We start from the raw sequence: 27,203 nt of genomic DNA on the forward strand, positions 1-27,203 counted from the left end.
ATGAAAATGGCTAAAAATGCTACTATGCTAAAGTTAGCATGCTAGCAAAGCTAAAATGCCAACATTAGCATGCTAAACAAGTAACATAAGTTTATATAAGTGTAATTTTCTATTATGCTGATGATAGCATGCTAACACGCTAATGTTAGCATTCTAACACCGAGCATGATAGTGCTACAGTAAGTCTTTATATAAGTGTCTGTCTATGAAAATGGCTAAAAATGTGACAATGCTAATGTTAAAATGCTAGCAATGGTAACATTAGCATGCCAACACCTATCATGATAGTGCAATGTACCGGCAAGGCTCAATTTCCCAAATGAGTTGAGAATTTTGACCTTGGAACGGTCTGAATGGGTTGAGGAATATGGAAGTAGTAGCGGGTGACAGCAGTTTTACGGAAAAGTGTGAATTTTGGGACATTTTTAAATTTTTGATCACCCCCAAAATGCAATCAGTTCTTCAATATCCCATTTTCGACAAATCCTGATAATGTCATCCAAATCCATTCAGAAATTTTCAAGTTATTTTGAACACAAACAGACAAACAGACGATGGGCGCATGCAAAAGCATCACCTCCACGCTGCGCTCGCGCTCGCGGAAGTAACAAGAAGACAAGCGCCAAAGAAAGCATGCAAACCAGGCAAAGTTGCGGCCCACATTTTCGATGTTAAACAAAAAGGACGCTAGCCGAGGTTCCACTGCATCATGATGGACATGTGACAGGAAGCCAGGCTTATGCGCACAATGACAACACATCCTGTTCAGGTTTCACACGTCTATGAAAGAAACGAAGAACAGATTAGTGAGGAGTTGCACGCTGGCTTATTAGGGGGGTGGTCCACAGCCCCCTCGCCGACTCTGCAGGTAACGGATGCCAAGCGGCAGATGCTACATTTACTTCACACATAGGCACTTTTTTCATTGTGCTCCCCCCCCAGCACATTAAAGAATACACACACGGCACACTCATGAGTCCATTACTTCAAGCACGCCCTCCACACGCTTGCACACTTTTTTGTTCTGCTTGGACACTCAGACACAGCATCTCATCACCGGTGGTATCACTCCCCATGCATGTGCTGACCAGCATACAGCATACAGCACACAGCACACAGCACACAGCATACAGCATACAGCATACAGCATACATCATATCACACGGTACACCACAAACACCACATCTTCACCAAATACTACGACGCGCTTGATGGAGATGAAACGTAAACACGTGCAGATGATACTGCAGTATTCCTAGATGGGACAACTTCACTCTTTGCTTGTGTTGGTGGGTGACTTTAATATGACTTTATTCCCATAATATTATGACTTTATTCCCATCATATTATAACTTTATTCCAATAATATTATGACTTTATTCCCATTATATTATGACTTTATTCCTATAATATTATGACTTTATTCCCATCATATTATGACTTTATTCCCATCATATTATGACTTTATTCCCATCATATTATGACTTTATTCCTATAATATTATGACTTTATTCCCATCATATTATGACTTTATTCCCATCATATTATGACTTTATTCCCATCATATTATGACTTTATTCCTATAATATTATGACTTTATTCCCATCATATTATGACTTTATTCCTATAATATTATGACTTTATTCCTATAATATTATGACTTTATTCCCATAATATTATGACTTTATTCCCATCATATTATGACTTTATTCCCATCATATTATGACTTTATTCCCATCATATTATGACTTTATTCCCATCATATTATGACTTTATTCCTATAATATTATGACTTTATTCCCATCATATTATGACTTTATTCCCATCATATTATGACTTTATTCCTATAATATTATGACTTTATTCCCATCATATTATGACTTTATTCCAATAATATTATGACTTTATTCCCATCATATTATGACTTTATTCCCATATTATTACTTTAATCCTATAATATGACGACTTTATTCCCATAATTTTATGACTTTATTCCTATAATATTATGACTTTAATCCTATAATATGATGACTTTATTCCCATCATATGTGGACTCTATTCTCACAAACTAAACTCATTTTCCAAAAATGAGGACTTTATTTGTTGTTTTGTTTGTTTCTCAGGATATTCCACAGTAACATCTTTTTATTTTTGAACATTTCAACTGTTTGCTCTTAAAATGAAGTTGTTTTTCCTCATGATATTACCAGACGTTATTCCTGTAAAATGATGACTTTTTCTTGTACGAGTACAACTTTTTTCTGGTCATATTGGACTTTATTCTTGTAAAATTACTGCTGACTTTTCTGTTTTTGCTGCTGTTTTTGAGTTTTTTTTGTGTAACATTCTATTTTTAGACTGTGCTGGGGGCCAACCCTTTGGACACCCCTGTATTGAGGCATTTGTTGTGTTGTCCTTCAAATGTATGCTTTTCTTTCAATCAGAGAGCAAACTCATCAAAGTCATCAAGTCGTACAGTGGAACCTCGGTCAGCGTCCTGAATCCCTTCAAGAAGGTCCGACTCTAACTGAACCTGCTCTCACCCAATGCATTTTCCCCATTAAAAAATCATGTAAATCCAATGAAACCCTTCCAGAAAGCCAAAAGTGTTAACACAAAACACGTTTCAATAGTTTTGCAATGATAGGGACACGTGAACATGTAAGCCTACGTTCTTCTTCATGAATGACGTGGTTGCTGACAAAGACACCATGTGGCAGCGGGATTGGGCTTTGCTTCTTGAATTCCAGTTCCTCACATGGAGTCTCTGCTTTTTCAAAACGGGAAGGTGGTGTTGAAGAGGAAGGTGTTGATCTGGCTGCCGCGTGGTGTCTTTGGGAACACTCATGCTGTCAGGGAAGGTCAAAGTAAGCGTTTCACCCTTTCATTCCTCATTTTTATGCTTTGAGTATCGTTTTATGCTCATAAAACTCTCATTGTAAAATGAAAAATGTGTTTTGTGTGGACATTTTTGACGACGTGGTTGACTTCTGGTTCTGGTTGCCATTTTGTTAGCAAGGTAAGTATGCTAACAAGTATGTTTTACGTTAAGAAAGTTGGGTGTATTAACTCATTCAATAGCAAAAACGTATTCATATGTCTTTTACATTATTAGCGCAAAAGGCAAAAAGAGGTGATGACACAAGTGCACAATAAAAGATGTCCATTTTCAAGACGTCTGAAGCCGTAAAAGGTGGCAGGAGTGCATTTGATAAGAGCTGGGCATGCATCTCTGTCATGTTTCAACACGCTCGACAGCAAGGAGGAAGTGAGAGAGCGTGGAGGAGTGTCGCGTGCAAAAGGTTATGTATTGTAGGGACATTTTAACGCATGCACACGCACACGCGCGTGCACACACACAGTTTAGTTCCAAAAGTGAAAATTGTAAATAGTTGATGGTGTTAGATTTGTAAATAAATTGTAGTTGTAGTTGTTCAGCAAAAGCAAAAGTGAAAGTTATGCTATAAATGTATCTTTTCACAAAAAGCTGGTTTTCTGCCTTTTTTAGTTGGGAACTGATATTTCCCTGAAACTTACCTAAGTTCTACTGCTGATTACTACAGAAGGGAAAAAGGTAGAAACAAACTTTTTTTTCAGATGAAAGACGAGAGTCTAATGTTTCTTTTGTTTGTATAACCATAGAACACAACATCGTGTGAGACTTGAAAGATCAGTCCAAATGGTCTAACTTGGCTGCTACTGAGGGGGTTGTCTGTCGAAAAATGTCTGGGTTTGAATGAGTTAATAGCACAACAACACTATATCGTACACTAACTGGGAAATGGCTAACTAACTGGCAACATTTTGGCGTCAATTTGTCACTAACCAAAAAAGACGTGAAATCGGGGCGTACACAAACCAGTACACAAACCTAAGTTCCACAGTACTGACTTTCTCCAGGGCTAAGAAATACTGCATTATTCTCTAATGTGGTTAGAAAAGGTGTGAAGGCGACACAAAGGATGCATTTTCCACTCTCACGTTTTGTTCTTTCTTTTCTGATACTTTGTCACCATGTCTTGCAAACTGCCAGGAGTGTGGACGACGCCAAAACAGGAAGAAACAGAGAAGAAAAGAACAGGTGAGATACGCACAACACAGCACAATATCAGGGCACATACTGGAATTATTACCCACTCCAACTCTGCTGCTGGCCTTCTTTCTTAAACGTCTTCAAAACGCTTCAAACTTTTCAAATGCTAAACATTAAGAGACGCATGTGAAAGGTCAGTAGTGCTCACACGGAGACAGAAGATCAGCAGCAGAGAGGCATGACCCACAATGACGGAAGCGCTTTCAAGAGTAAGACACGTTATGATCGACAGGCTGCACTCGTTAGGAATCCTTTCTCGCGACTTTAAGAGCATTCATTGTTCCAACAATTAAATGTACTTTTTCTACCTGTTGATGAGGTCGTCATTGTCATCGCTCTCCATTTCATCCTCGATGGCGGCCTGCAGGTCACCGATCCTCTTGAAGGCCAGTTTAAGGTCCACTTGTAAACTCTGATTGGCTGCCTCTAAGCTCTCAATGTCCATTTCCTGGTTCACACAATCAGCAAAAAAACATCAACATTATCGGACGATATCAGCAGAAAAAATGAGATGCAGTCTTCCCCTCGCCGCTTGGTGTTGTTTCTTTGTATTGTTTTTATTTTACTGTATTATTTTATTTGGGTATGTTTTGTGTCGTTTGGGTTTTATTGGCTGCTGTACAGCACTGTGGGCTGTTGCTATATAAAAACATTTGACCTTGACTGACCTTGACATTTGCGCTTCCAATTTCGTGGCTTCACTCTGTCACCGTCTTTCAAAAATTAACTGTCACTGTGTACTGTAATTGTCACTGAGAATGCATGAAAGGAGAGGGACTGCCTCCCACCACCCCTCAAGCTCCGCCCCACACAGCCAGGCCGAGGCCCCACCGCCAGAAAGCCACCTGGCCCACAGGGGCAGGCAGCACAAAGGCCAGCCCCCCAAGAGCCAGCCCACAAAGCAATCCCAACCAGAAACAGGGCACCGTCAGGCCGGAGGACCGCCAGCCCCCGAGACCGGCGAGAGATCACACCCCACACGGGCAGACGGGCACCAAGGGACACAGACGCCCCCGCAACCTTGAAAGGAGCCCACCCACGGAGGAAGTGCCAGAACCCCCCGCCACCCCCCACCCCCAGGGAACGCAGCCCGGGCCACCCCATGCCCGACCCCTGACGCAGGACCACTAGGGAGCAAGAAAACCCCAGGCCCTCCCCATCCAGCAGGACGTTACCAGCAAGGCAGACAGAGGAGCAGGCAAGGAGGAAAGCAAGCAAATGAGCAAGCGGGTGGGCAAATGGGCGAGCAGCAAGGCAACCAACCACACAGCGCCAGACGACACCCACAGGGCAGCAAATCCCCGCACAGGGAGTGCCGCACCCTCAAGCCGCAGGGAGGCCGAGCACCAGAGCCGAGAAGGCGAGACCAGCAGCAGACCAGCCACCGGACCCCACCAGCCACCAGAAGCCAGACCACCCACCCACTACCCAGAACATGTCATAAAGTGGCATATTGCTGGGATAGGCTCCAGCATACCCCCGCGAACCTGGTGAGGATAAGCGGCATAGAAAATAGATGGATGGATGGAGAGCATAGGACGCATGCTGTCCGCTGCTTCTGTCCACCAGAGGGAGCCAGAGGTCCAAAAGACAGGGAAAATGTGACGGAGGGAAGGTGACGTCATTGCAGCGGCCCAATGAATGTGTTGCTCAGACGCAATGCATTATAGGAAACATTTAAAATGTTGGCTTTTTCTTTATTTTAAAATCATATCGGGACATGTTTCGATATTTGCATATACACTTTTAGAGTATGAAGTTGCTATGTGCTGAATTTAGTGCCGTTAGTAAAACGTCTATGAAAGATGGCACCGTCAGTCAGACTGTGATGGTCTTATATCGGGTATTTATACTGGCCATCCATTGGGTTGACTGACTCCTGCCAAAGAAGGCGCGACCGTTTCCTCACTGACTTGCAGGTATTTAAACCATGAAGTGCGTCAGACTCTGTGTGACTCTGTGGGGAGCTACACTGGGCCCCCGTCCGTCGCCATAACAGAGGCGTGGCTAGCCATGATGCGTACGTGTTCATTACTCTAAAATACACGGAAACAGAATTTATGAAATGAATTGGTTACCACCGCTAATGCGCTATTTTTGACAGCCCTAATAGTAATGAATAAATCATGCTGTTTTGTGGTTGTCAAAAAACATGCATGTTTATGAAAATGTTCTTTATTTTTGCTAAAATGAAACATTCTCAAGCATAAAAACGGCTAAAGACAAAAAGACACATTCAAAGACGTCCGATGGAGTATTCTACACTGGTCACTAGGTGTCAGTAACGTTACATCGATGAGACAACAGCCACGACAGGAAGTACTATACACACCAGGAAGTAAAAAAGGAGCAAAAAACTCTCCCATTGCTAACATGTGTGAGTCTATATTATATTTTATTTATGTCTTATATGCCGTATTTCCCATGGAGAGGAGCCAGTTGAGGTGGCTCGGCCATCTAGTCCGGATGTCTCCCGGACGCCTCCCTGCTGAGGTGTTCCGGGCATGCCGGGGACCCCTACCAACCCGGACCCGGATAAGCAGAAAAAAATGGATGTAATGCATTCTTATAATGTTAAAAACTCTAACGTGAATCTATATTATGTCTTATTTTCTCTTATGATGTCTAATGTATTGGGTAATAGGAGTGTAACGGTGACTATAGGGGTGTTATTTCCTTTGTAGAGGGCTCTAATAATGTTAAAAAAAGCATATTAAGAAGGTGTTAAAGAGATTTTCTATGCTCTAAGTACCAAAATAAACCACTTATAAATAATGAATGGGTATCGGTAATGAAGTTCTGGACAGTATCAGTATATCGGATATCGGCAAGAAAGCCAACTTTGTGCAATAATGAGTTCTGGGTCCAAACATAGTCATCTCCAAGCACCCAACACCTACCAGCTCGTGTTTCTTTCGGCTGGCCTCAGTTTCCTTCTTAGATACTTCAGCCATTTCTTCTTTGATGTCTCGTATTTGTCTCTGCATGCGCTTATTCTGCTCCTTCTCCCTGTTCTCTGAAGCAATACGTTGGTTTTTCTCCTCCATCATCTTCTCAAGGTTCTCCTTCAGACGACCAACCAGACTCTAGGGAGGGGACGTGCATGTTCATCCTTAGAAATGATATCTCATCATGCTTGCATCATTTCTGGATGTCGGACAGTACAATGGCAACTTTTCATATCATTTGTGTACTTTTTTAATAACTTGCCTGTTTAATAAATGTTGCAATGTTCTGGAACAAGACTTTTAATACACAGCATGACACCTGGATGCATCCTGGTGTGTAGAAACTTCCCAAACACCTCTATTTTAACATCAAAACTTCATTCTTGTCTTCACAACAGAAAGTGAAAATCACACATCTGTATTTAGTTAGTCCATGGCTGACGCAGCAGCTACAATCTCCAAACTAGACATCATTTGTGTCCTCATGAAATGCTGTCTAAAATAGTACATTTCTCAATTATATCATTATAGTTGCACATTACTTACAGTCTCCAAAGCAGAAGGCTGAAAGCTGTATTGTGTAGCAGAAAGCATCTGGTATGCCGTGTACGATGCCATTTGTGTGCCTATCTGCATCACAAGCTCAACTCATTCAATGATTGTGGCCACTAGGTATCGCCCAAAAATCAACCACCACCCCACTTTAACTAAAAGAAAAAGTGCACTGGAATGTTGGCCATCATCCACAATCCTTACGTGAGACATGAACACACGTTTCTTTCTCTTTTCTGGGCATTCTAAAGATATAAAAACAGGTAAAAAGAGGCTAGAGACATACAGTAAACTATAAATGTCATTTTTGAGAATTTACCATTCACTTTCAAACATGGAACAATGTAAAACATAATTCAGGGGTGTGAAGAAGTGTCTGCCCTCTTCCTGATTTTTTTTTTTTTTTTTGCATGTTTGTCCCACTTAAATGTTTCAGATCATCAAATATTAGTCAATGACAACACAACTGAAAAATGAGAAACGAAATCCAAACCAACATGGCCCTGTGTAAACAAGTGACCCCCCCCCCCCTTTGGGACTCCAGCTAACCACAAATGGCCAAAACATGGAACAGTGGTGAACCTTCCCAGGAGTGGCCGGCCAACCAAGATGACCCCAAGAGCACAGCGATGACTCATCCGAGAGGTCACAAAAGACCCCACAACAACATCCAAAGAAGTGCAGGCCTCACTTGCCTCAGTTAAGGTCAGTGTTCATGACTCCACCATAAGAAAGACACTGGACAGAAATGGCCTGCATGACAGAGTTCCAAGACCAAAACCACTGCTGAACAAAAACAACATTAAGGCTCATCTCAATTTTGCCAGAAAATATCTTGATGATCCCCAAGACCTTTGGGAAAATACTCTGTGGTCTGACCAGACAAAGGTTTTTGCAAGGTGTGTGTCCAGTTACATCTTGCTGCATTTCAGAAAAAGAACATCATAGCAACAGTAAAATATGGTGGTGGTAGTGTGACGGTCTGGGGCTGTTTTGCTGCTTCAGGACCCGGAAGACTTAAATGGAAGCATGAATTGTGCTGAAGGAGAATGTTGGTGACCTCAAGCAACTTGGGTTGTGCAGCAGGACAATGATCCAAAACACACCAGCAAGTCCACCTCTGAATGGATGAAGACTTTGGAGTGGTCTAGTCCAAGTCCTGACCTGAATCCTATTGAGATGCCGTGGCATGACTTTCAAAAGGAAAAGCCTCCAATGTGGCTGAATGACAACAATTCTGCAAAGATGAGTTCCTCCCCAGCGCTGGAAGAGACTCATTGCAAGTTGATTGCAGTTGTTGCTGCTGAGGGGGGCCCAACCACTTATTAGCTTTAGGGGGCCATCACTTTTCCCACACAGGGACATGTAGCTTTGTCTCCCTTAAGAATAAAAAGTTTCATTTAAAAAGTGCATGACGTGTTGAGTTGTGTTGTCATTGACTAATATTTACATTAGTTTGATGATCTGGAACATTGAAGTGGGACAAACATGCAAAGACATAAGAAATCAGGAAGGGGCCAACACCTTTTCACATCACTGTATATTTTCATATATAAGTGGCACCTGACAGGAAGTAGCAGGACTGGCCACACTATGAAAAAAAAGAGTGATTTATACTCTGCAAAGTGTGGTTCTTGTCTTGTGTTGGATGACAGTGCATAAGATAAGTACTGAACCACCTGTCAAGTTGAATTTGTGCTTTCTAAGGATGCTCCTTTCAACTGAATGAAGCACAAGACACTGTCTGACCTCGAGACGTTTAATCTGCGTCCTCTCGTACTCCAGTTTGGTCTCCAGCTCACGGATCTTGGCCTCCTGACGGCTCACCAGAGACTTGTCCACCATGGACTGCTCCTGAAACTCCAGCTGACTTTGCAGCGAGTGCAGCTGTGGGGAGGAATACACACGTTCAGAAATGCAAACACAGACGTCCTGTTAAATACAGGCCAGGAAAAATCAAACATTCTGTGTATGGAAATTGAATTCATGTTGACTTTTCACCCGCTAAGTAAATTCCACATGTCCAGAGTGAGTAATGACTTGGAGATAAGCTCCCAATCTACTACAAATGTGCACGAGGTGTTTTGGATTTATGAGTCAGGCCTTCCCTCTAACGTTATTCCAACATCAAAATGTCAAATATGCACCAGCTCAAGTAACCACAGTCTCAAGTCAAATAACATTAGTTTTAACAGCTCTGTGGCTGTAAGCAACCTCCTCATTTCGTTTTTCCAACACCACTCCACAAAGTGGTGCTGCTGTAGGTGTATTTGAATCAGTCACGAGTGGTCAGCTTAATTTTATCTCTACATACGCTTTAAAATGGTGCTTCGTGTGTAAGTCATGCTGTGCTGCTCTTTATAACCAACCCATCACCGCCATTCATGCTGACTGAGCGGTTTCTTCCCTGCCAGGATTGGCAGTTGTGACACGTGGTCAGAGAGAGCGACGTTTCCACTTTCTCATGCACTCCAGAGCATTATTAAATGTCAAAGTTTTAAGAACTAATGGCCAATATTTGTACCACTGTAACAAGGACAGGAAGTGACGTCGGGGGTTCAGACTTGGCTTTTAGCTTGACGTGGGTTACAGCAGCAGCAGTAGTCGTGTTAGGGATTATTGTGTCTGCTGTGAGATCACTCAAAGCTGCAATAAAAGCCTGTTGTTCTGGTGCTTGTGTGTCTCAGCCAACATTACAGTAACATTAGTGACACCTATTGACCAGTGTACAATACTACATATCACAATGTCTTTGAATGCCGTTTATTTGGATTGTACTTCATTTAGCCATTTTTTTATGTTTGAAAATGCTTCATTCAGGCAAAAAATATGTAAAATGTGCTTAAATATGCATAATTTGGAATAATAATAGGCCATATTGAACCATGATTTATTCATTAATACATTTTGAAAAATGGTGATATCGAGTGAAGCTGTGAAATTGAAAGTGTGAAGTGGTGAGGGATGAAAGTAATCGTTAATGTGTCCTAATGTTGTCATTTAGGGTTAAGAATCCTTCCAAAGGTCTTTTTTTATCATGTAAATGTAGGAGAGCCACAGCCATCATCCTAAATGAGTGACTTAGCATGTGAAGTGAAGAGGATTTCTTAACTTCCTTGATTTTACTTAAGCTCGATTGTCCTCCTACTCGGGAGGAGACAATCATTTCAAGGTCAAATGCTTAAGATGGCTATCCCGTGGCCCGGTCTTAACGACTCCTCGGGCGGAAGCATACTCATGGGTGGGCCTTGTGGAGACGCACGTGGAAGAAAGCTTTGTCTCCAGCTAAGTGGAAGTGGAGCTGCTGGGCGGCAGTGGAATCAACTCACAAATTCTCTTCACTTCTGCGTTGTCACCAGACACTTAAAAGGCTTAATAATATACCTTTATGTACCTTGTCTGAGCTGCATTCATCATCAAAAAGCAAAAGGATAAGCGTACATGAATATATAACATATAATAGGTGCGGTACACGGGCTTATGCTTGCAAATTACACTCCAGCAGAAAAACACCACAAAGCACAATTACTGTGCTTGCGTTAAATGAGTGCATTAACCTGTTTAGCATATAAATGCTGAGCTTCAACACTTTCATGACAGACTCCACAATAATTGAATCAGTCAGCCCAGAATGAAAAGGCCGACGCTGGAGAGGATGAGGAGCTTCACGTGTACCACCAAACACAAGCATTCTCACAACGCTGCAGAGGATGAAGATAAGACCATGGATATCATGAAGACATAACAGAGATAATCGCCTATTCCCCATCTTCATGCCAAGACTCAAAACTCTTCTGTTCAAAATTGCATACTTTATGTTCTTTGTATCCTTTGTTGTTTTATTTGTGTCATGTGCAATGTCCATGGGTTTTTAGAAAGGCCCTTACAAATTAAATCTATTATTATTATTATTATTATTATTATTATTATTATTATTACTACTACTACTATTACAAGAGTGTTAGCATGATTCTTGGTTACTGTAGAAAATGTACACCAACATTTTCCTGTGTTTGCATACATTCTCTGGTTAGCATAAAATACCACACGTGTCTTGTCATCTTATTAACTCATTCAAAATTCAACCACTTCAGCAGCGGCCCTTTTAGACTATTTTGACTGATCTTTCAGGGCACACAGAATGTTGTGTTCAATGGTTATATAAACATGGACCATACCAAAAGAAAGACTAGACTCCTGTCTTTCATCAGGAAAAAAGTACCTTTTTCCTTTAGTAATCAGCAGTAGAACATAGGTACGTTTCAAAAAAAAGCAGCAGGAGAAAAGATGCATTTCAAGATACTTTCACTTTGACACAAACATTTTTTGCTTTGGTGACAGCTCAAATATCTAAACAACTATACCAACATAAACAATTTATTTGCAAATATAACACCATCAACTATTGGAACCAAACTGTGTGGGCACACGCACGCACATGCACGCGTGTGTACGTGTGCATGCGTAAAAAATTCCCTACAGTGCGTAGCCTACTGCATGCTACAGTCCTCCACGCTCTTCCACATCCTCCTTGCTGTCGAGTGTGTAAGTACATGCAAAAAATCCGTGCCGAGCTACACTTACGCCACCTCGTGGCCGTTTTTAGGGCTTCAAACTGCTCTAAAAGTGACATATATTAGTGCACATTTGCGTCATCACCTCTTTTTGCCTCTCGTGCAAAGAAACATAGAAAACGTATAAAACCGTCTTTGTGATCGTACGCTTTATAAGTTTATAAAAAGGTATAAATATGTCTGTGGTATTGAATGAGTTCATTCACTACATAAATCCAACTGTGAAATTTGATCACAAACCACATAGGCGTGCCTTGGGCTGGCCACAATAAAAGGCCACTCCAGAGTGTGAAGTTTAACAGAATTGGGAGTGTGCTGTGTTAAAACTCTTGGGACTAAACAGCTGTGCTCTCTGACAAAACTACTTTGTTTTATCTTTGTGAATCCACCATGGAAATGTGTTTAAATGTTGAAGCTCTTCGCTTGAATTGACATAGCAGGAAGGTAATCAATCACATGTACCTTCTCTTGCATCTCCTGCTTCTCCTTGGTGGACTCCTCCAGCTGCGCCTGCAGGTCACTGATTTGGCCCAAGTCTCTGGCAGACTAATCAACAAATATTGCATCATAGTTAATGAGAAGGATAATATATACTGTACACACACACAAACACATACACACACACACACACACACACACACTTGATCAAAATGTTAACAGCAGTTGAAAAATGTCAGGAATGTACATTTTGCATTGGTGGATCTTAAGGAGGTTCTAAGTAGAGCTTCAACATGCAAAAAGAAGTCATGGGGGTGAGACAAAAAAGCCATTTATTGCAAAGAAGCATGAAAGTGAAATAGGCTGTTCATCAAACGTTGAGGAAAATGTTGGTAAAAACGTGGATTGAATGTGATTTCGTGACTGTCATGATGTCTTGATGGCAAAGACAAAAAAGCTTTGTCTCTTTGAAGGCGGTGGGATTGTTGAGCTGCATAAGCTGGGCATCCTGCAGTGCGCCGTTGCTGCTGAGGTTGGACGCTTCTTCAGACATCCTGAGGCTCATTGAAAAAAAAAGTCAAGTGGTAGACCCAAAAAAAATGAGCCAGAGGCTCTCATTGGCTGTCCGTCGAGACACGGGACCATCCTCGGCCCAAATGAAGGTCTCCCTTGTCTCCCATGACTGTCCTGATGGCTTCCAACGTTGCTGGCATGACAAGGAGATCCCACCGGAGATGTTTTCCACCATCATGGTCCTTCAGTGGAACAATGGAGCTTCAGGTAGCGCAGGGGCGTCAAACGGCAGCCGGATATGTGGAGATGTCGCAGGGGGCATCCCTCATGACTGAAGGTCCTGGTTTGTGTGGTGATGACTGGCTTCTTCAACAGGACAACGCTACACTTCACTAAGAGGAATAAGCTCACTCTTTTGGAGCATCCTGCGTGTTCCCCTCATCTAAACCCAATGTGGAACATTTGGGGATGGATTTACAAAAATGGACATGAGTTCCATACAGTGGAGCAACATTCCCAGCAGCCTCCTGGAAACACTGGCATCAAGCATGCCCAAAGCCATGTTTCACCTCATGAACAAGACTGGCACAGCAACTCATTACTCACTCCTTTTTAGACATTTGATTTCTATTTTAGGGGAAGATGTTTTGTTTTGTAGCTGTGGACTTAAACGTTTGATCAGCTGATGAACAGCCTATTTCACTTCCTTGCAATAATTGGCTTTCTTGTGTTTTTCTTTCTTTCTTTCTGCTGGGAGAATGAACAGAACAAGAATTTCATTGCATAGCAGAACTACCTGTTCTACTGTGCATATGACAATAAAACTCTTCAATCAATCAATTCTTGTTCCTCTCCCATTTCTTCTTGTTGCATTGTGAAGCTCCACTGAGAACCTCCTTAAGATCCAACAGGGAAAAATGTACATTCTTCACATTTTTTTGTCAACGGTTCTTAACAAGTGGATCAGGAGTGCGTATATATTTCTGTATATGGAAAACAGAGTGAAAACACTGAAGATATCATGTTTTCCCTTTGCTACATGCCAAGTGAGGTGTCACAAATGGATTTTGTAGATAATGAAACATTTTGAGAGGTGGTTACCTGGGAGACGGCGGCCTTGTGTTTCTTCATCAGCTCATTCATGTCCTCCTGGTCCTCCTCCATGCGAGACTGCACGTCGTTCTTCTCTCGCTGAAGGCGGCTCACCTGCTCCTCCAGCTGATCCAGCACCAGCGACAGCGACATGAGTATTCATGAGATATAATAAACGCTCATTAGTCAAACGTGGAGGAGCGACTGGCAGGACGATGAGAGGCATCGTAGATAATCAACAGGCTCATTTAGGCAGGAAAATGAGCAACTTGCTCGTGATGTCCAAGAGCTGATTCTTCCAAATGCCGGGGTCCTTTCATGTGAGACATTTCCAGGACGTTCCCTTGCCACATATAACAATTAACAAACATCCCCGGAGACACAAACATCCTGGGTCAACAAGTTAGAAATGCAGCTAGTGCCCTCGTGTGACAGCTTTTAATGAGCAGATGCTCAGAAAAACAACATTTGTGCAAATTGCAGAAATCAGACATATGCCAAAGGGCATTTATTATTCCGATATCCCACAAGGAAGTGATGATGCTGGCATCATAATGTTTGGGCCTGATGGAGAGGTCAAGTTCTTACATAAGAATATATGACCGTCAGGGAAGCAATAAACCAACCTTACTATTGTGCAACTCACAGTTCACTTCAATTCAATATTTAGTGTCAGAGAGCCCCCGAAGGGCTTTAAGGAGATGAGAGTCATATTAATAATATGCTTTTTCACATATATATCACCTAGAAGGCAGAGATGAAATACATAGAAGTTGCTAGCATATCTACACGTGTTGCTTTACAAAATATCTGCATCCTATGTGGCCCTCGTTGGATGAAGTTCAGACACTCCTGGTTTAGGCACAAGAAAACAGCTTAAATATGCTTATTTGACGAATAATAGTTGTGTTCAACCACAAAACAGCATGATTTATGCATGAATATATTTTTGAAAAACTGTCCTAGAGTGACGCCGTGGAATTGAAAGTGGCAAGTGGAGGGGGATTACAGTCCAATGATAAAACAAATGAAAACCATAATTGAAATGACAATACAGCCCAAGTCAAGGCAACTTAAGAAATAAGATTTTTCCTATTCATCATTAAATAAGAGCAACAACAAGTAAGTGTGGAAAAACAAAGAGATTTCCATCCCCACTTATTGATAAAAACCTATTTTTAGCTGTGATTCATTGTGATTAATTTTGAGTTAACTGGTATGGTCTACCAGAGATTCCCATCCCTACTTATTGATGAAAGCATACTTCTATCTGCCATTAATTGTGATTCATTATGAGTTAACTGGAATGCTCTATCACAAAAAGATTTCCATCCCTACTTATTGATGAAATCTTATTTCTATCTGCCATTAATTGTGATTAATTACGAGTTAACTGGTATGGTGCATCACAAAGAGATTTGCATCCGTAGTGATGAGCAGTCAACTCAGCTTTCAGGGAAAGAAGACAATTCGCAGTGTTGTATTGGACATCATTCCATGGCATAAACTCACCGCCGCTTTGGCTTTGGCCACGTCTTCCATTTGTATATGCAAGTCCTCTATTTCCAACTCCATGCCCTTTCGAGCCTTCACTGCCGCCGCACACGTGAACTCGGACTCCTCCAGCTGTGAGAAGCAGCGAGAAGGTGAGGGACAAACATGAGAAGGTCGAGGATGTACTTGCGCTTGGCAGAGGAATGAGGGTGTATCATATCAAAGTGAAGAGTGGCGTACTTGATTCTTGAACTGGGAAATCTCCCTCTTGCTCGGGGCGTTACTCTTCAGGTGGTCCAACATAATCTGAGCATCTGCCAGCAGGACTTTAGTTCTCTTCAAGTCCTTCCTCAGCCTCTTCTCCGTCTCCACGTCCCGCTGGCTCACCTGAATGACAAATCCTTCCTGTCTAGCCAGTGTGGATAAACATGTTCTCCTTTTATCACAACCCTCAGCGTCTCACCAGGCTCAGCAGCAAATTAAAACACACACACACGTGCACGTACGCACACACACACACACGCACACACGCTGGGCTGACAGAGGATGAAGATGAGACGGATGGGACTACCTGGTCCTGTGCGCTCAGCAGTTTGGACTCCAGCTCACGTCTCTCGCGCAACACTTTTTGCTTATCGTCGTACTCTTCCTCCAGCTGCACCTCCATCTGTTTCAGCTGCGAGACACACGGACACATGCTCACAATACACACGCAAAGTCACACATGCAGACACGTTCCACCATCCTGCTTGCTGTTCTCAGCTCACGTCCAACCGATTCATGTCTAATAGTAATCATGATAAAAATAAAGATAAACATGCATCAGAAAAGAAAGCTTTCAGCATCAACAAGGTGCTAAAAAATATCCATGTACAAATAATAATAATTCAAAATAATATGATAATTTACAAATACAAATGTACAAAAACACTCAAAGCTTGTGACTGTCATTTACGAAGCATTGTTTATTATTGTTTATCCTTTTTCCACAGTATAGAACCAATCTTGACCATCATTTTAATATTTAGTCTCTGTCATAGAATAGAACAACAACGAAGCAAATGATAGCCAGTTTATCAGCAGAATGAGCAAAAGGCGTGTACAGTAATATTGCAGTGAGACAGTAAACAAAGCAGCCTGATGGAAGAGAAACGTGGAACACGTTGAAGCTAAGCTAAATATTGATATTGCAGTAGTATCATGATGTATTTTGCTGTGGATCCATACACTGTCATCACTGTGTTGGGATACTAGTGAGTCACCCGAGTCGGCTGGCACATTAGGCAATGCCGCTAAGGGCCCTGTGGCCCCCAGGGGGTGAAAAAAAATCGGAATAAAATTCATCATCCATCCACCCATTTTCTATACTCACTCGGAACGTGGGGGGAAGCTGAAGCCTAACCCAGCTGACTTCGGGTGGGAGGCAGGATAAATGAAAAATATAAATATATTCAGCTTCATTGCAATTATATTACAACTATAGTTATTACTATAAACTCTTATTTCTATGACTATTATTATTTATTCACTGATTGACAGCATTGTTATTTTGTGGGTATTTATATTGTACAAATTCATGCTTTGTGGCTTCACTATTTCACACATATTCCAAGTGCATTCATTAAAAAAATCACAGTTTCCAGCGCTTTGGAGGTTGACTGGGGGCCTATTATTATAATCAAAAATATGAATATTTACTCACATTTTGCATTAAGCATAAAAGTGTCTAAAATGAACACGCTTGTGTGTTTGCGAGTCTATATTATGTCTTATTATGTCTACTGTACTGGGCAATAGTGACTGTAGGGGTGTTATTTCATGTCAGAGGGCTCTAATTCAAGATTCAAGAGAGTTTTATTGTCATGTGCATGGTAAAACAGCAGTTTCTACTATGCAATGAAAATCTTATTCTGTTCATTCTCCCAAGAAAAGAAAGAAAACAAATGAAAGAAGAGGAACATAAGAAACATAAACACATAAACATATATACCAATAAATTAAGCAACAACAACAGAAGAGACATTAATACAAGCAAATAATACAAATAAATAAATAAAGTGCTTTGAGTGTGTGCGTGTGTTGCGTGCGGTGTGTGCGAGTGCTTCGTTGAGGAGCCTGATGGCCTGTGGGTAAAAGCTGTTTGCCAGCCTTGTGGTCCTGGACTTCAAACTCCTGTAGCGTCTGCCTGACGGTAGGAGTGTGAATAATGAGTGTTGTGGATGTGTGCTGTCCTTGATGAGGTTGTGTGTTCTGCGAAGGACTCTAGATTTATAAATGTCTTGCAGTGAGGGGAGGGCTGCCCCAACAATGTTCTGTGAGGTCTTGATCACCCGCTGGAGTGCCTTCCTATCACGTGTTGTACAGTTACCGTACCAAACAGTGATGGAGGCTAATAATAATAAAGTATATTTAGAAGGTGTTAAACAGCTTTACTATGCTGTAAATAAAAAATATTCCATTTATAAATAAGAAATCCTACTTTCCAAAAAATGACTTATCACCGTCTGGTCAGGAACCAACTAAGTGCCACAAAGGAGAGATTAAAGTGATGCAGATGTTGGTTTTGTTAACAACTGGAGTGAAATAAAGAATTTTAAAGGCTGCTGCTGCGGCCGGGTGTGATAAAGTGTCTGTGAAGCGTACGTACATCACCGTGACAGTGAGAGGGAGTTACCTTCTTACTGCAGGACCGCCTGATCTCGTCCACCTCTTCATCCTTGCTCTCGATCTCTTTGGAGTGGCTCTGGCGCTGCCTTTCCATCTCCATCTCAAGACGCAGCTTAGCCTGCGTCCCCAAAGACAAGACAAGTCCATGGATGAAAACCAAAGAGAAATTCAAATGCAAAGCAGGCTGCCATGTGTCCATACCTGCTCCAGCATCTGGATACTTCCAGCCTGTTCATCCAGCTCCTCCTCTTGGTCTTTCACCTTGGCCTCAAGGTCACGAAGCTGCTTCTTGACCTTGGCGAGTGAGGCTTCATCCTTGGACTCCTGTGAAGACAGATCCTGCAGTTCGGCTTCCAGCTGCTGCACCTTCACGTTGGCAGCAGACAAGTCCGAGTCCTTTTCCTGTGGTTCAAAGAGGGGAGCAATGAAGGCCATACCTGGGGGGCTTGAGGAGCATGTTCTATATACAGTGGTGTGAAAAAGTGTTTGCCCCCTTCCTGATTTCTTATTTTTTTGCATGTTTGGCCCACTTCAATGTTCCAGATCATCAAACTTATGTAAATATTAGTCAATGACAACACAACTCAACAACTACTTATTATATTTGGCGATTTCAACCACTGTAACCTCAGGACTGTCCTCCCCAAATATTACCAGCATGTGAGCTTTCCCACAAGGGAAAATAACATCCTGGACCAAGTCTACAGCAACATGAAAGGTGCTTTGAAGGCTGTTCCAAGACCCCACTTTGGAAAGGCTGACCACATCTCTATATTCCTTTATCCAACATACAGACAACTTCTCAAACAAGCTCCCCCTGTAAGTACAGCAGTTAAAGTGTGGAATGAAGAAACTGATCAAGTACTTCAGGACTGCTTTGGCTGCACAAACTGGGATGTGTTTAAAACTGCAGCGGGGAGGGAAGATTGTACTGTTGATTTGGATGAATATGCTTCTGCTGTTACTGGCTACATTAGCACATACATAGAGACTGTTACCACCACCAAGTATTACAGAAAATACCCTAACCAAAAACAGTGGATGAACTGTGATGTAAGGGCTAAGCTACGTGCTCGTTCGACTGCATTTGTCATGGGCACCGCTGAGGACTACAAAAAGGCCAGATATGACCTGAGGAGGTCCATACGAGAGGCCAAAAGACAGTACAGACAGAAGCTGGAGGGCTACTATTCCACCTCAGACCCCGCATGTGGGCGGGGCTCCAGCACATCACAGACTATCGACAGCAGAGTAGCGTAGCCACGTCCAGCCAAACCACACTTCCTGATGAGCTGAACGAGTTCTATGCCCGCTTTGACACCCAAACTCCTGATGAGCAGAGAGGGTGGCTGAACCTGGGGAGCACACAGGACTCACCTCTCATGGTGACATCAGCTGATGTGCGCAGGGTTCTAAACAAAACAAACCCACGAAAAGCAGCAGGGCCAGACAACATCTCAGGACGTGCACTTCGGGTTTGCTCATCAGAGCTAGCTGATGTGCTTGCTGACATATTTAACCTGTCGCTTGCACAAGCATCTGTACCGACCTGCTTTAAGTCCACCACCATAGTGCCCGTACCCAAGAAGAGCAACGTGACCTGCTTGAATGACTATCGCCCTATAGCACTCACTCCTACTGTTATGAAGTGCTTTGAAAAAATAGTCATGACCCACATCAAAAAGAGCATCCCAGCAACTGTGGACCCTCTACAGTTTGTATATCGCCAGAACCGGTCCACGGATGATGCAGTCAACACTGCCATCCACACAGCCCTTTCTCACCTGCAGGGCCAGGACACATATGTCAGAATGCTATTTATAGACTATAGCTCTGCTTTTAACACAGTCAGCCCCCACAAACTCACAAATAAGCTCCTCACACTTGGCCTGTCACCCTCCCTCTGTAACTGGGTGTTTAACTTTCTAACAGGCAGACCCCAGTCAGTCAGAGTCCACAATCGCACATCCAGCTCAAGAATTGTGAGCACTGGGACCCCACAGGGGTGTGTGCTGAGTCCGCTCCTCTACACGCTCTTCACCTACGATTGCGTGGACTCCCAGAACAACACCAGCATCATTAAACTTGCGGATGACACTACAGTCATCGGACTGATCACTGGTGGTGTTGAAACATCATACAGAAGAGAGGTGGCGGACCTCATAGCTTGGTGTCGTGATAACAATCTCCTTCTCAATACAGATAAGACTAAAGAGATGATCATCGACCCAAGAACAAGGGAAAAGGAGCCGCATAGACCCCTGTTTATTGATGAGACTGAGGTGGAGAGCGTGAAAACCTTCAAGTTCCTTGGCACACACATCAGCGAGGACCTCACCTGGTCTCACAACACCCAACAAATTGTGAAGAAGTCCCAAAGGAGACTGTACTTCCTGAGAAGACTGAGGAAATTTGGCATGCCCACCACAATCCTGAGTTGCTTCTACAGATGCTCTATGGAAAGTGTCCTTACCGCCTCCATCACTGTTTGGTACGGTAACTGTACAACACGTGATAGGAAGGCACTCCAGCGGGTGATCAAGACCTCACAGAACATTGTTGGGGCAGCCCTCCCCTCACTGCAAGACATTTATAAAACTAGAGTCCTACGAAGAACACACATGATAGATCTCAAGTCATCTCAGTTATGTTTTAAATACTAGTTGTGATTTGTTTGATGATCTGAAACATTTAAGTGTGACAAACATGCAAAAAAAAAAAAAAAATCAGGAAGGGGGCAAACACTTTTTCACGCCACTGTACCTGAAGCTGCTGGTGGAGGTTAAACATCTCCGTTGTCATTGCGTCTTTCTCTCGAGACAGCTTCTCCCGCAGACTCTTTTCTCTTTGGACGTCAGACTGGGCCTGGTTCTGCTCAGTGTCAAATCTACAGAAAAACGACCAGTAAACATACCACATTATGCAAGGACAACATAGTATATCAACGAGGGATGGAAAGCTCTTTGTGGGACACGATTGCACACTTGTTACAATATGACGCAAAAAACACCTATTTTAACAATAACGATTTCATACACTGTACAAACAATTCCATTTGCAAGTATGACTGCCAGACAGGCGAGGGAGGTGAGTTGAGTACCTGTGACCCCCCGCCAAACAGCGGGTTAACTCACAGGTGGGTTCTGAAAGGCACGACACCTGTCGGGACGCTCTGACCCGGAGTAGCCAGAGCACCTCCGCCATACATTGATCCCACAGTGCCCACGGTGCCGCCTCCCGCCTCCCACCCTCGATGAGGGCCTGGGGCCGGGGCCCGACCCATCTTGAAACACAGACTAAGGAGTCTAATGCCCGTGTGAATCGGAGGGTCTGAGCAAAACCCCCAGGCACAATGAAAGTGAGGGCCAGCGCACGCCGGCCCTCACTGGGATCCCGTCTTTTCTGGGACACGGACGCACCACCGGCCCGTCTCCGCCTGCAGTGTCAGGGAGGTGGAGCCTGAGCGCGTGCGATAGGATCTGGGCAGGGCGTAACCAGAGAAAACTCTGGTGGAGTACCGCATTGGTCCTGATGTGCAAATAGTTTGTACGACCTCCGTATGACCAATGGTAAATGGTCTTTCACTCGTATAGCACTTTGCCACCTCCAAGGCACTCCAAGCGCTTTGGCACTGTTAGCACATTTACCAACTGATGACCATTGACACTGTTAGCACATTTACCTACTGATGACCTTTGGCACTGTTAGCACATTTACCTACTGATGACCTTTGGCACTGTTAGCACATTTAAATACTGATGACCTTTGGCACTGTTAGCACATTTACCTATGGATGACCTTTGACACTGTTAGCACATTTACCTACTGATGACCCTTGGCACTGTTAGCACATTTACCTACTGATGACCTTTGACACTGTTAGCACATTTACCTACTGATGACCTTTGGCACTGTTAGCACATTTACCTACTGATGACCTTTGGCACTGTTAGCACATTTACCTACTGATGACCTTTGGCACTGTTAGCACATTTACCTATGGATGACCTTTGGCACTGTTAGCACATTTACCTACTGATAACGCAGCATAAGGAGCAACTGGGGATTGAGTGTCTTGCCCAAGGACACTTCGACACAATCACTGGAGGATGGAGGATCAAACCCACAACTTTCAAGTTGGGCAATTACGCTACCACCTGAGCCCTGCTGCCCTCCATCTAATGGAACCATCTCGTAGCTGGTTCCCTCTGAAGGAAGTCCGATGGTATCCAAAGTATTAATATTTTGGCATGAGTATGGATTTTAGAGCCTGAAGAGCTGGTATTGGAATACTGATATTTCAGTATCGATCCATACATCAATAGCTGTGAGCAGCAATCTTTCCCACTTTGTTTGATGGTCCTTGAAGGCACCACGTAACTTTGTCCACAATGCACGGATAGACTACTATACGTACCGTATTTTTACCCTTTTTCTTTCACCTCATATTTGCTCCCAAATGCTGATACTATGTGGGGATGCATAAAGGTAAGATTCGATGAGCTTATTGAGTGCTAGTGTGCATATTTGTTCTCCGAAAAACAAAGTCCAGGCTGGTACTGGTGGATGGTGGCTCTGTATTCATGTCGTGCTTTTAATTTGATGTTTTACACAATACATCACATATAAGATCAATTAGATGGCTATAATGTTTTGCTGATGTGTTGAAAATCTTTCCCGGTGACTAGCTAGCATGCTGCTAATGCTGTTTCCATTCATTCTGGTGTTCAGTCATGCTAAGCTATGGGGGATGCCAAACAAACCTTTCACCGGCAGCCCAGGCTCTCGCGTTAAGACACGAACTGTCAAGCGGTTGCTAGTCTTGTGATCCCCGTGCATGTCTCTACAATCCATTCATCTCAGGATTTATGGCTGATTCTTATCCTTCCAGGAGGCTGACACCCATGCAACCGTATCTCTCACTTGTCAAGCAGGATATGTGGTCGCATGGGTCTGTCCTTCACAACCCCAATATCAAGCTTATAACATTGCAACTTCCTGTAACTGATCCAACTGCTTTTCACTTGACCAATTTGGAATGTTCCTCTCTTGGAAATACTTTCTTATTTTCACGTGGCTGGCTTATTGGAGCTGGGTTGTTATAGTGCGCACAATGTTTTCCTCAATTGTGGAGAAGAAACACTTATAGTTAGTGAATGTAAAAGCTAAGTGTTTCATGCTGTCAGCTTGTTGTAATTTTCCCTCCCGTGAAGCGCGGCTGAAAATAATTTCACCCACAGAGCATCTTCAATTAGCCGCGGGGGAGAGATCACGCTCTGCCACGGTGATGGCTTCTCCACTGCTTTAAGTCGGCAGTCATTTTCCCAGCTAATGTCAGTCTGCAGATTGAACTACGTCTCAGTCACTATTCCGAGGAAAGGTGGCCGATTGTCCATCCTGGCACCGATGTCACTTGTCATTTCTCCAGGTACTTCCTGCCACACGCCCAAACTTGCATGTTAGCCTCATTGGCAACTCTTCAAGGAAAAGTGCACTTTTTTGGGGAATTTTGCCCATGAACACACATCTTTCACTTCTGAAGATATAAAAACAGGTGAACAGAGGCAGCTAATGAATGCACGTAATGGGACACACCTATCCTGCCTGTGAAAACACGTCCAAAAAGCTCCAAGAAGGTTTAGTGGTTTTCCATCCATGCTGTGAGCGTGTAGTAACAGGTACATTCCTGATAACACGTCATACTTGTAGTATTTTGGGAACTTCCTTCCTGGGTGCATTGATTTCACATAGCAACATAGAAAGGAACAAAAACACAGCAGCAGTGGCGGCAGCTCCAATATGTAGCGTTACTTTCCGCGAGTGGCCTGAGGCGCTGTGAGCGAGTGTGTGGTGAAGGTAGTCGCTAGCCGGCTAGTAGCTAGCCGCTGTGGTGTGGCGAGGTGTCACTACGCCACTAACATAGTTCTTGGGCATAACAACGTTAATAACAATAATAATAACAATGTGGTTCATATGCAGCTCACAGGATGGAAATGGAGGTTTTTTCAGAAGGCTTTACAGGCGGAATAGATGTGTCCCATTACGTGCATTCTTAGCTGCCTCTTTTGAGCCGTTTTTATATCTTTAGAAGACACAGAGAAGACAAAGACATGTGTGTTCATGTCTCACATCAGGATTGTGGGTGATGGGCAAAATTCCAAAAAAACGTGCCCTAATGTCAGCAAGGTTAGGCTCCACCCCCTCCGCAACCCCAGTCAGAAATAGGCGTACATGTCACGTTGTGCCCTTCCAGGTGCAATTTCCACTAATGTACCCTGTAGGGCTAATTATTGGACTCCAAAGCAGAACCATTAGTTCAGATTTCCACGGTACTTTGTGGAAATGTCTTCACCTTGGGGTGTCTGGGCGGGATGGCGTTAACTGCATCAGCTACATAAATAGCATGACATTATAGCAGCAGGATGCAGCTGCAGCCGCCAGTGAATGAAACAAAGGACAAGAATGGAGGACATCCAGCATTTTGTGTTCTTTCTTCTTGGCGTGTGGCGTTTGCTTGAGAAAAGAGTCTTTCCATTCATTTGCTGTTCTCTGCTGATGGAATATCAGGCCACAGTGGCTTTAGGGACACAAAAGGAGTAAGAATGGGTGGAAGGGTGCAGAGGACCTCTTTTGGGGATGTTGCAACAGTACATGCATCTGGATGCAAACATTTGATGCTTCTATCAATGAAATCATTCTGTAACCCAGACATGGATGTCATGTGACATCAGTCAGCTGACATCAAAATCCCCACAGGCGGAAGCCATCAGCTGCTCCTGTTGCGACTGGCAGTAGACGGTGTCTCTAGCAGCACGCGAAACATTTCTCATCTTCATTATCCTAATTCCAGAGAAAAGAATCAATATCTAATAATGATAATGCAAGCCAAGTGCGTCTGGAGAGACGTAGCCATGACACGACTGAAAAGCGTGTCTCAATGGTTGGGCGAGTTAGCAAACAACAGATGGGAAGTTCTGATGCCAACACGTTGGAAGAATGAGGCCTATTCCTTTCTTTGTGCTGGAGACTCAAAACCTTTGGCTTAGACGTGAAAAGACCACTACCAGACCTGAATGTCTGTGTACACGTCCGCGTCGGGTAGGATAGGTTTTGCCTGTGTAGTGGTTCACACTTTCTTCTGTCTCTGTGGCGGCAGCTAGCTAGCACCTAGCGCCTGGTCCACGAACTCCAAATGTGATTTTTTTTTTTTTTTAACCACGGTGACATTTTGTTTTTAAAACAAGCAAGCAATGCGCTTCGTTCGGAGCGGAGTTTTGTCCCACAGGGCAGCTAGGATGGCTGTCATGTTCATGGGGTGCGCTAACTTGCTTTTAAACAACCTTGCTTGTGTGTAGTAACTCGTGCATCGGGACGTCACTCCTGCTTCATACACGGGAATTTACGGTACTCATTCAAGATAAAAACAATAGTGCATCATAAAATAACACAAAATAAAATATCAACTATGAGAGTGGAGTAAAAAAAAGTGAGGGGGTCACTGTGCTGCTAGCCAAAAAAAGTTAGTCTGGAGCCCTGAAAGTTGATGTAAATCCCTGGAAATAAAAGCTGAACTACGGCTCCCGGTCTCATATTTGTCTTTTCATGCCAGACTGAAAGGTTTTGAGTTTCCAGCAGTGGAGGTGCTGTAGAGCGCACGATGCAACCACACATTGCTAACATGCGTCGCTCCTAAAAACACAAGCTGACTGACACAATGAAAGAGTTCAAACTGACTTTTTCTGTTTCTTTTCCAAATCATGGTTGCGGCTGTGGAGGCCCTCCAGGTGGCGTTTGGTGTCCTGCAGCTCAGCCGTCAGCTTCTGGCACTTCTTCTTCAGCTGCTGCACCGAGCGCTGCACGTCCTCGTTGTCCGTCTTCGAGTCGGCCAGCTGCGGTGTGCAAGTTGTGTGCTTTTAGTTGAACATGAAATATTGAGGACAGCCTTTGTAAATGATTGAAGGTGACAAAGTGCCGTGCCCGTCTCTCAAGATGTCTTTTGTTCTGCTGCTCCGTTTCCAGCTTGTCATCAAAATCCTGCTGGAGTTTCTTCTTGGTGAACTCCATTTCCCGAATGGCTCTGTTGTACTTTATCCGCCACTCTCCTCCTGCAGAAAAAAGCATGTTGAGCAGATGTCATGTTGATGACATTTGGGCATCTCCTGCTTTTAATGCAAAGCGTGTGCTACACAAAGAGGAAGGGGCTCAAGAGCTCAGGGATGACTGATGCTGCGGATTATGTGGCATGTTGTACAGCCTGCGATGCTTATCACCTTGAAGGACTGAAATAAAAATCATCTCATATGAAATAAAAGCTCTTTTCATCAAGTCATGACCTTAAAAGGTGAAACTATTTGACAGGAAGCCAACAAAGCGGCCCTGGCGTTTGGACTCTAATCTTGGATAAAGCTGAGCTCCCGGTTGCGAGCGCACGTCATCGGCAGCTGGAGGACGTGACAAAGTGGCACTTTGCACGCCTCTTAGCCGACCCTAATTCTGGAGCTGTCAGGGGCTATCAGAACTATGACAGCGTCCAGGCACACATTCAGGTTTAGGTTCATTTCCGAGCTTTATCACTTTTTGACGCTGTCCGTGTCTCCTCCACGTAGCGACGCCGGCTCCTCCATCAGCGCCGCTCATTAGCATATATATAGCATAATGACAACGTGCCAGGCCACCGGCTCTGATCCCAGCGATTATTTTCTCATTCATCTAAGAATTCTGATATGCTCCGTAATAGCTTGTCTGCGGAGGTGGGAGGGGGGCGAAAAAAAGCCTCATGGACAATGCTCTCTCAGTGGGAGCTCTCTTTCTCGCTAGGTGTCGGCCAATCAG

The 27,203-nt window shown here is 43.4% G+C and overlaps 1 protein-coding gene across 17 annotated transcripts in view; it reads right to left on the bottom strand.

The window, feature by feature from the left end:
• The window catches only part of LOC129169030 (unconventional myosin-XVIIIa-like), a 120,380-nt gene that overhangs the window by 12,625 nt on the left and 80,552 nt on the right, over positions 1 to 27,203 (bottom strand). For 14 of the 17 annotated variants that reach the window (XM_054754965.1, XM_054754972.1, XM_054754968.1 and 11 more), the window contains 14 exons: positions 26,349 to 26,476; positions 26,106 to 26,260; positions 21,135 to 21,258; positions 18,573 to 18,773; positions 18,379 to 18,489; positions 16,276 to 16,380; positions 15,945 to 16,091; positions 15,723 to 15,836; positions 14,220 to 14,336; positions 12,630 to 12,713; positions 9,343 to 9,480; positions 6,994 to 7,179; positions 4,402 to 4,541; positions 3,982 to 4,026 (listed from right to left, as the gene is read on the bottom strand). In XM_054754965.1, the coding sequence (XP_054610940.1) occupies positions 3,982 to 4,026; positions 4,402 to 4,541; positions 6,994 to 7,179; positions 9,343 to 9,480; positions 12,630 to 12,713; positions 14,220 to 14,336; positions 15,723 to 15,836; positions 15,945 to 16,091; positions 16,276 to 16,380; positions 18,379 to 18,489; positions 18,573 to 18,773; positions 21,135 to 21,258; positions 26,106 to 26,260; positions 26,349 to 26,476 (1,795 nt within the window). The remainder of the gene's footprint in view (positions 1 to 3,981; positions 4,027 to 4,401; positions 4,542 to 6,993; positions 7,180 to 9,342; positions 9,481 to 12,629; positions 12,714 to 14,219; positions 14,337 to 15,722; positions 15,837 to 15,944; positions 16,092 to 16,275; positions 16,381 to 18,378; positions 18,490 to 18,572; positions 18,774 to 21,134; positions 21,259 to 26,105; positions 26,261 to 26,348; positions 26,477 to 27,203) is intronic. The other 3 variants (XM_054754981.1, XM_054754980.1, XM_054754967.1) reach the window with 1 other exon arrangement.

This window comes from Dunckerocampus dactyliophorus, chromosome 16 (genome assembly GCF_027744805.1).
Source record: "Dunckerocampus dactyliophorus isolate RoL2022-P2 chromosome 16, RoL_Ddac_1.1, whole genome shotgun sequence".
NCBI classification, from domain to species: Eukaryota; Metazoa; Chordata; class Actinopteri; order Syngnathiformes; family Syngnathidae; genus Dunckerocampus; species Dunckerocampus dactyliophorus.